General features: G+C 38.7%; 1 protein-coding gene across 1 annotated transcript in view; it reads right to left on the bottom strand.

Moving 5' to 3' along the window:
* Nucleotides 1-12,702, bottom strand: part of ndst2a (N-deacetylase/N-sulfotransferase (heparan glucosaminyl) 2a) — a 49,384-nt gene extending 36,682 nt beyond the window's left edge. The window contains exon 1 of the mRNA XM_028795159.2: nt 11,293-12,702. Coding sequence (XP_028650992.2) covers nt 11,293-12,300 — 1,008 coding nt within the window. The 5' untranslated portion in view covers nt 12,301-12,702. The remainder of the gene's footprint in view (nt 1-11,292) is intronic.
* Nucleotides 12,703-15,495: the final 2,793 nt, after the last annotated feature.

Here is a 15,495-nt window from a genome sequence, read left to right as displayed (position 1 = left end):
CCAAACAAGCTGTGTTGTGGCAAACCATTGAGCTATGAATAGGCCGTAGGGAATGACGATATTTATAGCTTTCTGTATGCAGGGGGTGAATCATGCCTGTGTTTTTACTGCACTTTGGTTTCTAATCCTGAGAAACAACAAAAGATAAGCTATATAAACTGAGGAAAATACAAAAACACGTTTTTCAGTGCAAATACACAGCATCAGTGTTCTTGATAGGGAACTAAAATAGAGTGTAAGCAGCATATTCATCACTTTTGAGGTTTACTCTGCTCATCACCATGTGTAAGTCCTGTGCAGATATTTTTGGTGTTGGCATTTTTGCTACTCCAGACGGGAGGACAATGAAGAAAATTGCATTTCACTGAGCATTTCAATGGCACGTCAGTCCCATTTCTGATGATCTTATACGAATTCTATTACAGCTCACACATTTTCTCAATACAGCTGTCTTCAACATGTGTGCATTACAAGTTAATTGCTGAGTAAACTATTTTTTATATAAAAAAAGGTGGGCAACGTGTTGTATGACATAACTGGAAATGGCAGTGCTTCCATGAAGCCAACCATCACACACAACATGACCCTGAAGACTGCTTCCCACACTACTATTACATAAAGTAAAGGAATCGTGGCTGCATCCGGCCTGATTGTAACAATGTTAGGCACATTTGAGCATCACATTTTAGTCGTATAATAATTGAAAGAAGTGCTTTCTGTTTACAAAAGCAAAGCAGACTCATACTCTGATGGTGTCTTTATCACATTATGTGTGGAGTCAGTCACTTCTGCTGACTAAAGAGGGAAAAATCAGCAATCAGTGCAAATTGCCTTTTGATCTTGGCCTGCTTACCCTGACTGTATAAACAATGTATCTGCGTAGCATCTTAATTATACTAAGGCTTGAAGCGGTGGCACTTCCCTGCTTTTTTACAGGGAATTTATGTGTATTTAAGCACTCTCCAGAAGTAACTCACACTCTCTGGAGTAACTACAGTACCTGTAAACAGTAAGAAGACGCAGACACAAAACGGAGTACAGTAATCCCTCCTCCATCGCGGGGGTTGCGTTCCAGAGCCACCCGCGAAATAAGAAAATCCGCGAAGTAGAAACCATATGTTTATATGGTTATTTTTATATTGTCATGCTTGGGTCACAGATTTGCGCAGAAACACAGGAGGTTGTAGAGAGACAGGAACGTATTCAAACACTGCAAACAAACATTTGTCTCTTTTTCAAAAGTTTAAACTGTGCTCCATGACAAGACAGAGATGACAGTTCCATCTCACAATTAAAAGAATTGCGCGTCAGGAGTGCGCGTCAGGAGCACAGAATGTCACATAGAGAAAAGCAAACAAATCAATAGGGCTGTTTGGCTTTTAAGTATGCGAAGCACCGTGGCACAAAGCTGTTGAAGACGGCAGCTCACACCCCCTCCGTCAGGAGCAGGGAGAGAGAGAGAGAGAGACAGAGTTTGTTTTTCAATCAAAAATCAATACGTGCCCTTTGAGCTTTTAAGTATGCGAAGCACTGTGCAGCATGTCGTTTCAGGAAGCAGCTGCACAAAAGATAGCAACGTGAAGATAATCTTTCAGCATTTTTAGACGAGCGTCCGTATCGTCTAGGTGTGCGAACAGCCCCCCTGCTCACACCCCCTACTTCAGGATCACAGAAAGTCAGCGCAAGAGAGAGAGAAAAGTAAGTTGGGTAGCTTCTCAGCCATCAGCCAATAGCATCCCTTGTATGAAATCAACTGGGCAAACCAACTGAGGAAGCATGTACCAGAAATTAAAAGACCCATTGTCCGCAGAAATCCGCGAACCAGCAAAAAATCCGCGATATATATTTAAATATGCTTACATATAAAATCCGCGATGGAGTGAAGCCGCGAAAGGCGAAGCGCGACATAGCGAGGGATCACTGTACACCAGCAGTTGTTTAGTTCCACTTCAAACACTACTCACACCATCCCATAAAGATGGTATGACACGGTTTGGGGATGGCTGGGAGATTCCTGACTGGTTAGCCTGTTCACACTGAAAAGATCCCATCACCAAATACCTTAATTGTTAAAATCCATAAAGAAACAGGGGATCACGAGATTTCTGCATGAATGGCCTTTGTAATGTAGGCTCCAATTCAGCACACAACTCCAAGAGGACATCTCTAGGAAGTCTGAATCAGATTACAAGCCATTCATCAGCCTGAACCTAAAAAATCACCACCATTCCTAAAAATGCAATCCTTGCATAGCCAGCCACACTGCTGTACAGCCCCACAAATGGGTGACATTTTATGATGGCTTGTGCAGAAATATGGACTGCTTCTGCCACCTGAGACAGGCCAAGATGAACGCACAGATGTCCCAGTCTCTGTCCCACAGGACACGAATGCAATTGTACATTGAATGTATCTAAACTTGTATGTAGTACAACAATGACATTTTCTTGACAACTTTTTTTTTTTTTGCTCTCCGCACTCAGTGGCTTCCCATTCTTGTTTTTTCTTTTATTGTGACTTACAAAAAGAATGATTTTCAGTCAGTAATTCTTCATGTTCACAGTCTCTGAAGTTCTGTTCCTCCCAGGAACATGGTCAAATGTATATGGTAATTAGATTATGAATATTCAAATAAGGCCCTTTTTTTAAGCCATACTGTGCACTGGTGGGTGGTGAATGGACATGGCTAAAAGTGTGTGCACAAGCACATAGATTTAAGTTGATTTGAGATTTTGAAAGGCAACATGGCAAAAGTAAAGTATATATCCTGTTTTTTTTGCGTACATCTTTTTTCCTTTTGAGCGTAAGCAAAATTTTTATTTAGAATCTAAGCAAATTTTATACATGAGGCCCCAGGAGGGCACACTCATGCATATACACTTGCTCATGCACAACAGGCCAATTTATAATTAGATGTGCAGAATCAAAAACATCCACACAAGACAAATAGCTTCCTATAGCCTATATGGTTTACTATCCACTGTCACATCTGCCTATCAGTTAAAGACGATGGAGTGTCTGCTTCAGTTTGCCAGTTCATTCCCCACTTCGTACACATTGGGTGAGCATAATTAAGGTCTTAAAGTGTATGTGATTCAGCTGTAAAAGGATCTAAAGAATAATTGTAAAAATATCTATGGTATTATGTAGTAAGTACCAACTTACCTTTGCAAATATATGTTATTTCTTTACAACAACAACAACATTTATTTATATAACACATTTTCATACAAATCATGTAGCTCAAAGTGCTTTACAAGATGAAGAAAGAAAAAATAAAAATATAAAAATAAGACTAGGCAATACTAAGTAACAAAGAATAAGGTAAGGTCCAATGGCTGGGAGGACCATTCATGTTTTCCAGTTGCACACCAGTTCTGCTAAAAAACGTGTAAATATGGCGGCATTCTTTTACAACAGGTAATGGCTAGGTTTGTGTAAACAAGGATCTCATAATATCTAATAAAATCTGAAGAATCGTAATAGGGGCTCACAAAGGTTTTCTAAAATGTTTTAGTTAAAACTAGGTAAAAAATGTAATCAAAATCAGTTCTGTCACTTTTAAGGGTTCAACTGGAGTGTGAAACGGGTATGAACTTTTTTTTTAATATACATATTTTATTTTATTAAAATCAAAAAACGTTCCATACATGCAAGTCAAGTTTAACAGAACTGGTTTGAAACAAATCAACCCCCACCCGTGAGAAAGAGAGCTAGGTCAGCAGAGTAGCACTTTAATAACAGTAAAAATACGTAAATAAATAAATAAAAATAGATAGAATAGAAAAAGAGGGGAGAAAATCCACTCCCTCAATGTAAATGCTTATTCTAAAATGTTATTGATTAGATCCTGCCAGGTTTTGAAAAACTTTTTGTACAGATCCTCTAAGTGAGAATTTGATTGTTTCCAGTTTCAAATAGTATACAACATCAGTTACCCACTGACTTAGAATAGGTGGGTTAGGATTCTTCCAGTTTAGCAAGATAAGTCTATGTGCCTATAGTGTAGTAAAAGCAGTTAGTTTGTTTGTCCTTCTCCACTTTAAGCCCATCTGGAAGTACCCCAAACACGGCTGTTAATGGGTTAGGAGGGATTGTGACACCAAGGCTGTCTGAAAGGCATTTAAAGATTTTGGTCCAGAATGATGTTAGTTTGGTGCAGGCCCAAAACATGTGACCCAGTGAGGCTGGAACTTGATTGCAGAGTTTGCAGGTTGGATATTGCACTGGAAACATTTTGGACAATTTTAAACAAGACAGATGTGCTTGATATATAATTTTAAGTTGAATAATTCTATGCTTTGTGCATATGGAGCTCGAGTGAATTCTGTGCACTGCTGCCTTCCACTTCTTTTCTGAGATGTTGAGTGAGAGATCCTTTTCCCACTGTCCTCTTGGACCTTTGAAAGGAAGGGACTTTAAAATGGTTTTATATATTGCAGAAATGCTGTCTGAGTCCTCAAGGATGATCAAATTTTTTTCCAGAATAGAGGTAGGTGCTGCGGTGGGCTGGCGCTCTGCCCAGGGTTCGTTTCCTGCCTTGCGCCCTGTGTTGGCTGGGATTGGCTCCAGCGGACCCCCATGACCCTGTAGTTAGGATATAGTGGGTTGGATAATGGATGGATGGATGGATAGAGGTATGTCTGAGGTGAGGGAACTTGGGCAGGTTTTGTTTAAGAAAGTTTCTAATTTGAAGGTAGTGAAAGAAATGTGTTGCTGGAAAGTTACATTTGGAGTGTAATTGTTCGTAGGATGCGAAGACGTTGTCTATGTGATCTCTAAGTGATTTAATCCTGAATGTTTTCCAGACATTAAAAACTGCATATGTTTTTAGAGGGTGGAAAAAGGTGGTTCTTGTACAGAGGTGCCACAGATAAAAACTTCTTTATCTTAAAATGCTTCCTACATTGGTTCCATATTCTGAGGGAGTGAAGCACAATTAGGTTGTTAGTATATTGGCGATGACTTGTACTTATTGGGGCACAAAGCAAGGAATATAAAAATGTACTGCAGGATTTTATTTCTATTGTGGACCAAGCCTGTATATGTTCATTTATTTGTGTCCATGTCCAGGTTTTTATAGTTTGTATGTTTGCTGCCCAATAATAAAACTGAAAGATAGAGCCATGCCACCTTCTGCCTTAGGTCTTTGTAGGGTCGCCCTTTTGATACGTGGATGTTTTGAGTTCCAAATAAATGAGGTTATGGTTGAATCTAATTTCTTAAAAAATGATTTACTGATGTATATTGGAATGTTTTGAAATAGAAACAGTAGCTTAGGAAGGATATTCATCTGGACAACTTTAATTCTTCCAGCAGGTATGAACTTATTATACTGATGAAACAGCGGCATCAGGCAACACTGCTGTACTATCCGACAGAATATCCAGCACAGAAGCCACAAACTTGTGTCAACCAAATGGAATTAAACTGTTCTAATGTCGTACAAAACATTGTGGGTGAAGGATCCCAACTTCAATTCAACTGGTTTTCAGTTTACAATGTTCTAGATTCAAGTAGATCATGAGAATGTTTCTGAATACTCCAAAAAGGAAATTATAGCAAAAGGAAAAACAATTCAATTTGTCAAATCACCAAATCAAGAATATATTTACTAATCAGACCCATATTTAAATGTAAGGATGTGCAGCAGGCAACTCCAAAAAAGTTTTACACAGACCATCTTAAAAAGCTTATAATAAAAGAGGTATTATTACAATTACGAAAAACTATTTTCTTTTCACAAGCATAGACAGACATAATCTACTCCCTTGATATTTGCTTTTACACCTAAAATGATCACAATATGCTACAAATGAAATTCTGGAATTACTCACTATCACCATTTCTTGCTGCCAGCAAATGCTAGCCAACTTTCACACAAACCACTCAATTGCTGGAACTAAATGAATGTGATATTGAAATACTAGTGACATATTTCATTTGCATCTGCGAATACTACATTTCTTTGTTTGACTAAAACAGTCATCCCATCCTTTTTCAAACAGCTCATTATTCCACAGACAATCTGTAGACATTTGTAGCAGTTATATTAGCATGTCACTGTTAATTTTTTCCTCAACCAGCTGCCAGTTAAGTCACTTAGGTTGACAGCCTTAAAAAGGAAGTTAACTAAAACCTAGCCACCAAAGTAGTATGAATGAGCAGGAGTAATTACGAGTGTGGCAGGAATGAAAATCTGCAGCTACTGTAGCCCTCCACATACGGAGTCTGAGAACTCCGCTCTGTAAAAACATTCACATTCACACGCAAGTGCTTTTTAGTGTAAAATAAATGCTAATGAGGATATTCCTATTTAAACCGCTAAACTTCATTAAACAGCCAACTTAACCATACCATTGTTTTGTAAATGTGAACTCAGTGTTTCTGACAAATAATTGCCTACAGCCATTGTTTAAAACCTGCAATAACATTAACAATGCACATGTAAGATGTTGTTTCATATTCAAATGTTATAATTAAGTTATACTTTAACTATTCTGCATTTGTAATAGACATACTGTAGATCAGGGGTCCCCAACCCCCGGTCCGCAGCCGTCTGACAGCCGGGCCGCGAGAGGACTGCCGGCAACGGCGACTCACTCAGACTTTTCAGAACGCTTGGTGGGCGGGGCTTTGCAGCGGTGCAGAGGAGAGAGACCGAGGTGAGAGACTATTACAACAAAGTATTTTTATGGTCCCGACAGTTTCCCCATATGGCATGAGTCTATAGAAATCACGTTACTACAAAGTACATTCAACAGATGCTTTCATTACAACGAAGCGACCTTGAAATGCTTGAACGAATCATCCACAGAGCAGTTAGATCTGTAGTTGCAGCTCAGTTGTGCACGTTTGCACAACGATCCCCAAACAGAAACATTGTAAAAAAATCTTTCTTCGAACTTTCCTCGTACTGTTTTTTTTTTTTTTTGCTGTTTTTGTTGTCTGTGGTTTTCATTGATTCCTTTTGCTTATTGCTTGTCAACATTTGAAAAACATCCAGTGGAATTTAACTCATTGTCACCCTCCTATATAAACGGCAAACACGAAAAAAAGATTGCAGTGTTAATGTTTGTGATATGCAATCTGTTGGATTGGCAAATGTAAAGCATATCTCTTTGTTATATGCAAAAAAAGAAGAAAAATCTCAGATTGCAAACGTATGCGAACTGCTTAATAACTTTAATAATAATAGAAATGTTATGTAAATTGTGTATAAAACTGCCCCCCCCCCCCAACCAAAAAACCGGTCCGTGGAAAAATTTGCATCTAATAAAGTGGTCCTTGCTGTCAAAAAGGTTGGGGACCACTGCTGTAGATGACACTACAGCTGGATAAAGTGGGTTTGAAAGTGAATGGGTGGATGAATTTGTAATTTTGTCAGTGAAAACAATGTGATTATTTATCCAGCTACGGGAATTTCATCTCATTTTTCTATTATGTACAACTTTAGCTGGTACATACATTCAAAATCCAAGCAATAAAAATCTGATCCACCCTAACCCCGAGTTATATTTTAGGTCCCTGCTGAAAATGACTACTGAACACTTACTTAATTTTAGGATTACTGCTGACATAATAAGCCAGGAAGCCCATGAAGAAGAGACAGAAAATAGTAAGAAGCAAGATCAGGCGATGAAGTTCCAGCTGCCTCACACTTTGGATGAACTTCCAGAAGCCCAGCACACTGGCAATGATCAAACTGAAGGAGCAGTTGACAGCAGGGGGGGATGAGGCCTGGACAGCAGGTGAAAGCTAGCTGCAGACTCTGACAAGGAGCTCTGCTGACCAAAAGCCATTTAAAGTATGACACTGTGCCCTTCATAGTCCATCGTACACTAAATACTGCAATGTCAGTTTTCACTCTAAGATGCTCTTTATTTATATTCTGTTTATTCTCTATAGCCTCTCTTGATAAGATTAAGTCTTTCTAATTTCCAAAAAGCTCAACGTCTGGAGCACTAGAGTCCAGTACTGGACACTTACAGTTTTACAAGCAAAATATAAAGTTTTTCACTTATCCATCCATCCATCCATCCAAGTGAACCATTAGCATTCATTAAGGCAAACAAAAGTCTTTATAAATCAGTAAAGCCAGAATGTCCAGCAGTCATCTTCAGCATGGGGGTTCAAATTTTTACTTCTGCCACTTTACTTGGATTTTGAATGTATTTACCAGCTAAGGTTATCCATAATAAAAGTTAGGACATCAAATTTCTCTAGCTGTATGAATAATCACAGTTTTCACTGACAAAATATCACATCCACTTTCCAGCCCACTTTATCCATCTATACGGTCACCTATTGTATATCTATTATGTGCTAAAAATAACTGCTTATTTAACTAACAAAACAAAAGGTTTTTCACTTAAACATTTATTCATTACCATTCACTAAGATAAACACAGGTCTTAATAAATTATTTAATACGGATTCAAGAAATTTACTATCTTTTGCTAACAAAGACTTGACACAAACAAAATGGCCACTTGGCTTTAATGCAGGCAATGTCTACGGACTTAAGTTGCACTGAAAAGTTCCCTATTTTAAAACTGGGCTTAGCATTTGAATCCAGATTCACTTTTAGAATATCAAATGATTCACCTGTCAAATGCTGATTAGTTTTGAATTTAAGGCTTCTTAGGTGGTGGATCCAGCACCTGTTTAATTTTCATGAATCCACTCACCCCCGGGGCACAGTTTCCGAGCAGCTCTCTCTTTAACACGACTACCTCTGATAAACAAGTGCTGCTCAGCATGGAGTGTAGTTTCTGCTAAAGGTCAGTCCAGTGCTGTGGGATTTGCAGCAGTGAATTGAATCCTTTGTGTCTCTGCAGCAGAATGACGAGTCGTGTACGGTGAAACTACAGCAAGCTGAAATACACTAACCTATAGTAAACCAGCATGGAGGGTTGCACGTTTCCCTGATCCCTTTTTTACTCCCATTTCCAAAAACACTTTACTCTCAATATGCTATTTTTACTAGGTTTAGGGATAGTTGCTCCTTTGTATAATATAAAGCACTGCATTTTTTGACAAGCTTCTATTCACACATGGAAATACAGACAGTCTTTTTTTAAGACTTGGTTTACAGATAAACTAATTAAACTATTTCTCGGCAGCATTTCAAGTTTCAAACATGCAAACAGCACAAAACAACAGGGCGCTAAAGTGAAAGAGATTTTAAAAAAAACTGCATGTTTCTTTGATTTCTTTTAAGATAATTCCTACTTTAAAAAAAGAACTTGGCGTTAAAATGACAGCTTGCATTTGTGGGCTAAATTAGCATTAAGTTACTTTATTTCTTTACTTTCTCTTCATATAGAGTAGGCACAATTGCATAGAAATTATGGTGATAGGGTCAACATTTATATGTCAAGTTTTCACGTTTTTTGAGCACTTACAAAGTTATGTCCAGCTGAGCTTCAGGATGTGACACTGAGGTTGTTATAACTTGAAAATGTTTCACTCAATGTGAATGAATTTCTTGCACAATTATTAACAGGTTAGTCTTGGACAAAAGCACTTGTCAAACACATGCGACTGGGAGACAGCTGAAGTGCCTAAATGATAGTAATTCCACACCTGACCAGGGGGCGGCAGGGTGCGCCGACTGTCTCTGTCAATCTCTTGCAGACCATCCACGGGAAATCCCGCAGGGCACTGGCGCCACCAATGACATCACCTCCGTTTCCGGTGCCACTGATGACACCACTTCTGGTACTGATGATGATGTCACTTCTGGTGCTGGCACCAACGACGATGTCACTTCCAGTTCCGGGCCCGAATGGCATCACTTCCTTTACTGGCCTTTAAAGCCACCATCTTACCTCAATAACATCAGTTCTGTTTTGTACTCGAATCTGTGAACAACTCTGTTCAAATTAACTCATTTTTTGCAGCCTTGGAACAACATACGGGTGGCTGCCCCAAACCTTCATGATATCTGTGACTCATTCTTGTGACACACTCTAAGCAGATTTAAAATCAAATATTTTGCTGACATTTGAAGTAAAAATAATAAATCTAACATTGACATTTTATGAAAATGTTAAAGTACACTTATGATTTATTCGATAAACTAAAAAAAAAGCTCTTGGCCAGACTTAATACCTAATGAGCCAAGTAAGACCGCCCAAGTGACCTAACAAGTTTTACGTTCTTACAACTAAAAGGGTGCCCAAACTTTTGCAAATGCCACATTTACTTTTTAGTTAATTCTTCAAATATAAATCATAACTGTACAGCAAAATGTTTATAAAAACATACTGCTTTAGTTTGTTTACTGCTGAAGTAGTACTTGCTATTTTTGGTAACTTCAAACGCCAGCAAAATATGTAATTTGGCCAGGTGTCCAAACTTCTGGCATGCCCGGAACACATGCATTTTACAGATCTGTTATACTGTTGTAATGCGTTTTTTTTTTTTTTTGTTACAGTATCAATTATGTCTCAGTTCACCTTTAAATTAAAAAGAAATGTTGGTTTGTTATTGTACAAACAACTCCTGTTCTTGTTTAGTCTTGTTAACTACTTTTGAGAGTTTGTTGATTAAACGTTTATGCTGGTGGTACACAAAGCAGCTTCCCTGAACAATAATGTGGCCCGTTGTCTGTAAAATGTATATATTGGCTAATGGGAACAGCTATATTGTTCATTTTCTGATGTTCTTGGCCATGTTATGTGGGCAAATAATGGCATTGTTCCAGCACTTTTTGATACCACAAGAAAGGTAACAATAATTTGTCACTGTTATCATGTTAAATGCTGGAATGTTGCTGGAAGCAAAATACTATCTTCTTGACCTCACTCTGTGCTGGGATATGAATACCTTCAAGAGCATTGTGAAATGAACACATGCAGTTTTGTGATTAGATAATGTTCTTGGAAAGTTCCATGGCTGTGACAAAAGGCCTGCATACACTGGTCTCATTGTGTCTTAAACAAAGAAGAGCACACATAAACATTGTGCATACTGTTTTTTGTCACACAATCACCTACAACAAAGAAGTGGCCTTACTTTAGGCTAGTTAGTCAACACCTTCATATATTGGGCCTCCAAGAGTTTTACTATCACAAAAGGTAGCTGTGCATCTCATTGGAGGCAGGCTGTATATTCCTGAAATGTCTGCTCCACCATTCAGCACTACAAGCCAACAGTTATAGATTTCAACAGAACATTATAACACAGCAAAAAGGTTAAATCACAAAACTCTGACTGAGCCTGTAATATTTAAAGCTAGAAGCTAACATTCACACTGTGATCAACAACTCTGTGGATCTCACTTACCTCTACATCAGAGACCTTCATGCGTGTGCCTTCCTTGCCAACAAATATGTCATCGATGTCTACCAGCAGATAACGATCAAGAGAAAGGCATAGCCTCTTGCTAGTAAGGTATGCGATTGAATCTACAAATATAAGTTTGTGAAGCCAGAAAGACAGATTGTTTCCAAACAACACTCTTTGGATCCCATCATGCAAACCTAGATCTTGCACCACAGTCGCATGAAGAGCACGGTGAGAGCTCAGGTGTGAGAAGGTCTCTGCGGACTTGGTACTGGCAAGCAGTACAGGTTCATAGGTGCTGTGATTAGACTGAAACACTGTCCAGTCCTCTCCAGGTAGTGGACCCTTGTCCACCTCATTGGCACGGGTAATGTAAAGTAGGGGTGCATTAGGGTTAATGCGGTAGTCTCTCAGCCCCAAGTTTGAGTGCAAATATAGAGGAAAACCCTTTAATTGTGCGCTCAGTAGTGAATTCTCGTTAGCTTTGAAGAAGCCGATCATTCCCACTCCATACTCTACACAGTACTTGTCGAGCTGTTCGCGATTCTGAGTTTCCAGGTTAACGTATTTGAGGATGTTCTCAAAGACAATCAATGCAAATCGGCCTTTGTCATTGTCTTTCAGTGGGGGCATTTCACCTTTTCCCGGGGAGATCTCGATGTATTTGAAGCGACTTGATTCCAAAATGGCCATAATCTCCTGGCTCAGCTGAGAGTAGATACTCTCCACAAAGACTAACACAGTTGGCTCAGTTCTCAGATTTTCCACAGTCTTCACAAAGTGTCGACTGGTTTGGGGAGAAACAAAAAGAGGCGCTCTCTGAACTCCTGATGACCCTGCCCCACAGTCACTAAGGGGCAGGGGTGGCGCCTCCTTAATTTTAGGATTATTGCTGACATAATAAGCCAGGAAACACATGGAGAAGAGACAGAAAATAATAAGAAGCAAAATTAAGCGATGAAGTTCCAGCTGCCTCACACTTCGGATGAACTTCCAGAAGCCCAGCATAGTGGCAATGATGTAACTGAAGCAACAGTTGATAGCAGGGAGGGATGGAGCACGGACAGCAGGTGAAAGCTTGCTGCAGACTCTGACAAGAAGCTCTGCTGACCGAAAGCCATTTAAAATATGACACTGTATCCTTCATAGTCCATCTTGCACCAACTACTGCAAAGTCGGTTTTCACTCAGAGATGCTCTTTATTTGTTCTGAATAGCCTCTCGAGAAGGTTATTAATCATATAGTGATATCTTTTTAATTTCCAAAAGCTCAAGATCTGCTACCCTGCCCAGGTGGTGCACATCTTGGAATTTCCTGAGCTGCAGACTGGATTTCTCCACTGAGTCTGCACTGGATCTTAGGGCACTTAGTCATTCCTGGCAGCAAAGACCTAAAGGAGAGAAGAGATAACAAAACATTTTTCATTGTCCTTTAATAGTCATTAATTAAAATTGTTACATTGGATGAAAAATGTAATATCTACCATGAAACAATCACCTATCTGTTGTCTAACACTCTTATTCAACTCCAAGTCACATGTGTGTACGTTGATAGGCTCAAGGCCAGAACTAACACTAGATAGGATGCAAGCTCACTGAACAGCAGACACATGCAGTCAGTCACACTGGATCAATTGAAAGACACAGATTAACCTACTCTTTGGGATTGGAGGCAAAAAATGAAAAATCCAGGCAAACATGGGAAGAACGTGTCAAGAAAACCCTTCCTTCAATTCTGGTTTTACATGTCAGGACAAGTTATAAAATTAGATAAGTCTAATACTCCAATTAAATTGGTCATTATTCATTTAACAAAAAATAATCCATCACAGAGATGCCATGCTTAAGAAGTAAGCGTAGACCCCATACTTTAGGATCTTCAAGTAATCATTTTCTATGAGTTTATCAGTCTCTCTACCTTGTTTATGCACAGCTCCCTCTTTTGTAGTGAGACTTGTATTAAAATGATCAAAGAATAAACCGCACATAACAATGAAAAATGATATTACTATCGCAGAAATAAACCAAAGCAGTTTATATCACCCAAACTTCCCACACTGATGATGGCTTACCATACCATCACACCTAAATAAAGAAGCCACTACATACTGTACATCATGAATGTCTGCTAATGAGCAGATCTGAATTCGAGAAATGGAGTCAGCCAAATCCCGGTTTGGGAAAAGATTCACTTATTATTTTTTAATTTGTGATGCAGGTAATTCCAGGTGAATTAAAATGTAGAATGGGGACATCCAGTTCCTCAAAGTGACCAATTTAGGGCGTTCCATCAGAAAGCAAGGAATAACTTAGCAGCCATTGTGCCAAATCACTCGCATTGTTACATAGAGAGAGGCCAGAGAGGTCTAAGTGAATAAGAATTTGAGACAAAAGGGAATACTAACTGACAACATCACTTAAAATGAGCAAGAAATTATAGACCAAAAAGCCAGAACAAGAGGATAAAAGCAGTTTGTGTGTAAATGAACATAAAAACCAAGATAACAGAGACAGCACAGAAGATTCCAATTTGGCTTACTCTGCCTGGATCACTTTGTGGATAATCAACTGTTGTTGATGAACTGTAAGTACACTAGGAATAATGGTCTGAAACCTATTAACCCTTTTGTGTGATTATCTCTGTGTTGACTTTACAGCAGGGGTCTCCAACCTTTTTTCCCCTTGAGAGCTACTTTTACAAGTAGCTTATTTCAACCCAAAAAAACTGAATAAGCTTGTTTTGCCTGAACATTTACAGAATGTTGGTGCCCACAACTCACATTTTGCATTAAAACATCACAAAAAATATTTAGTTCACCTGCAAGTGCATTTTGTATGTCTGTATGCATTTTCTAGTGTATCTCACACTATTGAATTAAAACATGAATGCTGTCAAAACAAAGCAATGCAATTCCAAATACACAGATGTTACTTATTCATTTGTCATGTTGTTACATGTCATTGTTTCACTTCACAAGAGTGTTCACATGTCCAGTTGTATGTGTGATGTGTTTTTAGTTAGTCAGATGACTGGCACTGCATGGAGTCAACGACAGAGGTGTATGGTGGAGTGTAGCCATTTAGGTTCACTCTTATGGAGTCATTTAAATGTTCATCTGTCAGTCTTGTTCTGTGCTTTGATTTCATGACATTCATGTCAGACTCACAGAGGTATGGAGACCCAAACATTTTCAGAGCTGCTTGGTGAAGATTCTTATAGTTATCTGGCTCTACTAATCTCCAGAAATGATGAGAATGCTGTTGATACTTTAACTGCACATTATTTTGAAGTTTTACTAATATATAATATATAACATCCAATGTCTCTCTGTCTATATGTCTGTCTGTCCACTTTTCACAAGAAAACTACTTAACGGATTTAGATCGGGATTGTTTCTATAATTTGCTTCTCTCAATTCACTATGTATCATAGTTTGCTTGCTATACTGATTTATTATCGCAAATTTAAGTGAGACGCTGTGGGCACAGGGGGACGGGGCCTTCCTCACTTGCCAATTTCAGGGAGTGTTCCTTAACTCCACTTACCTAGCGAATGAGAGAACAACTGAATTCAACTTTGTTTGATATTTAAAATAATGTGTTGCTTAGGTCTTGATGAGCTTGAGTCCGGATATTCTCTTAAGTGTATGCCACATTGAAAATATAGATTGCAATTCAGATTGTGGTTCGTGATTTTGTGTTAAAGATCGTCCACCCCTAATTTGACTAATCAAGTTTTCAAAGTTATGTAGGATTCATTAATCCTTTGGCGAGCTACCGGTAGCTCGTGTGCGACGTGTTGGAGACCCCTGCTCTAGAGTTTAAATAATGTGAGAGGAAAAGAAAGCCAATTATAAAAGGCTAATATTAGCCCAAGTCAAATGCGATCGAGCCCAGAGGCCTTTTGCTTAATTCATGGAGCTCAAAAATTCCTTTAGTTCTTCAGTTGTAATGGGGTATTCAAATACAAAGTATTATTCCTCTGCGAGGAAGAGCAAATTAAAGGAATCTCGAAAAGATTTATAACCTGAGCAGAACTGACTTGACCACATTAGTAAAATTTGGTTGAGTAACTGTAGACTATTGCCCAATTCCGGCTTAACAGAGGAAATGGTAACAAATGATTAATCACAACAGAGGAAGAAGACTAAAAGCTTACTGGGGTTAGCTCTAGGTAAGTAACAGACTTAATACCAGTCTTGTG

The sequence above is a fragment of the Erpetoichthys calabaricus genome, chromosome 2, assembly GCF_900747795.2.
Source record: "Erpetoichthys calabaricus chromosome 2, fErpCal1.3, whole genome shotgun sequence".
Lineage (NCBI taxonomy): Eukaryota > Metazoa > Chordata > Cladistia > Polypteriformes > Polypteridae > Erpetoichthys > Erpetoichthys calabaricus.
The sequence above is the reverse complement of the archived record's forward strand: the minus strand, read 5'-3'. Positions and strand labels throughout refer to the sequence as shown.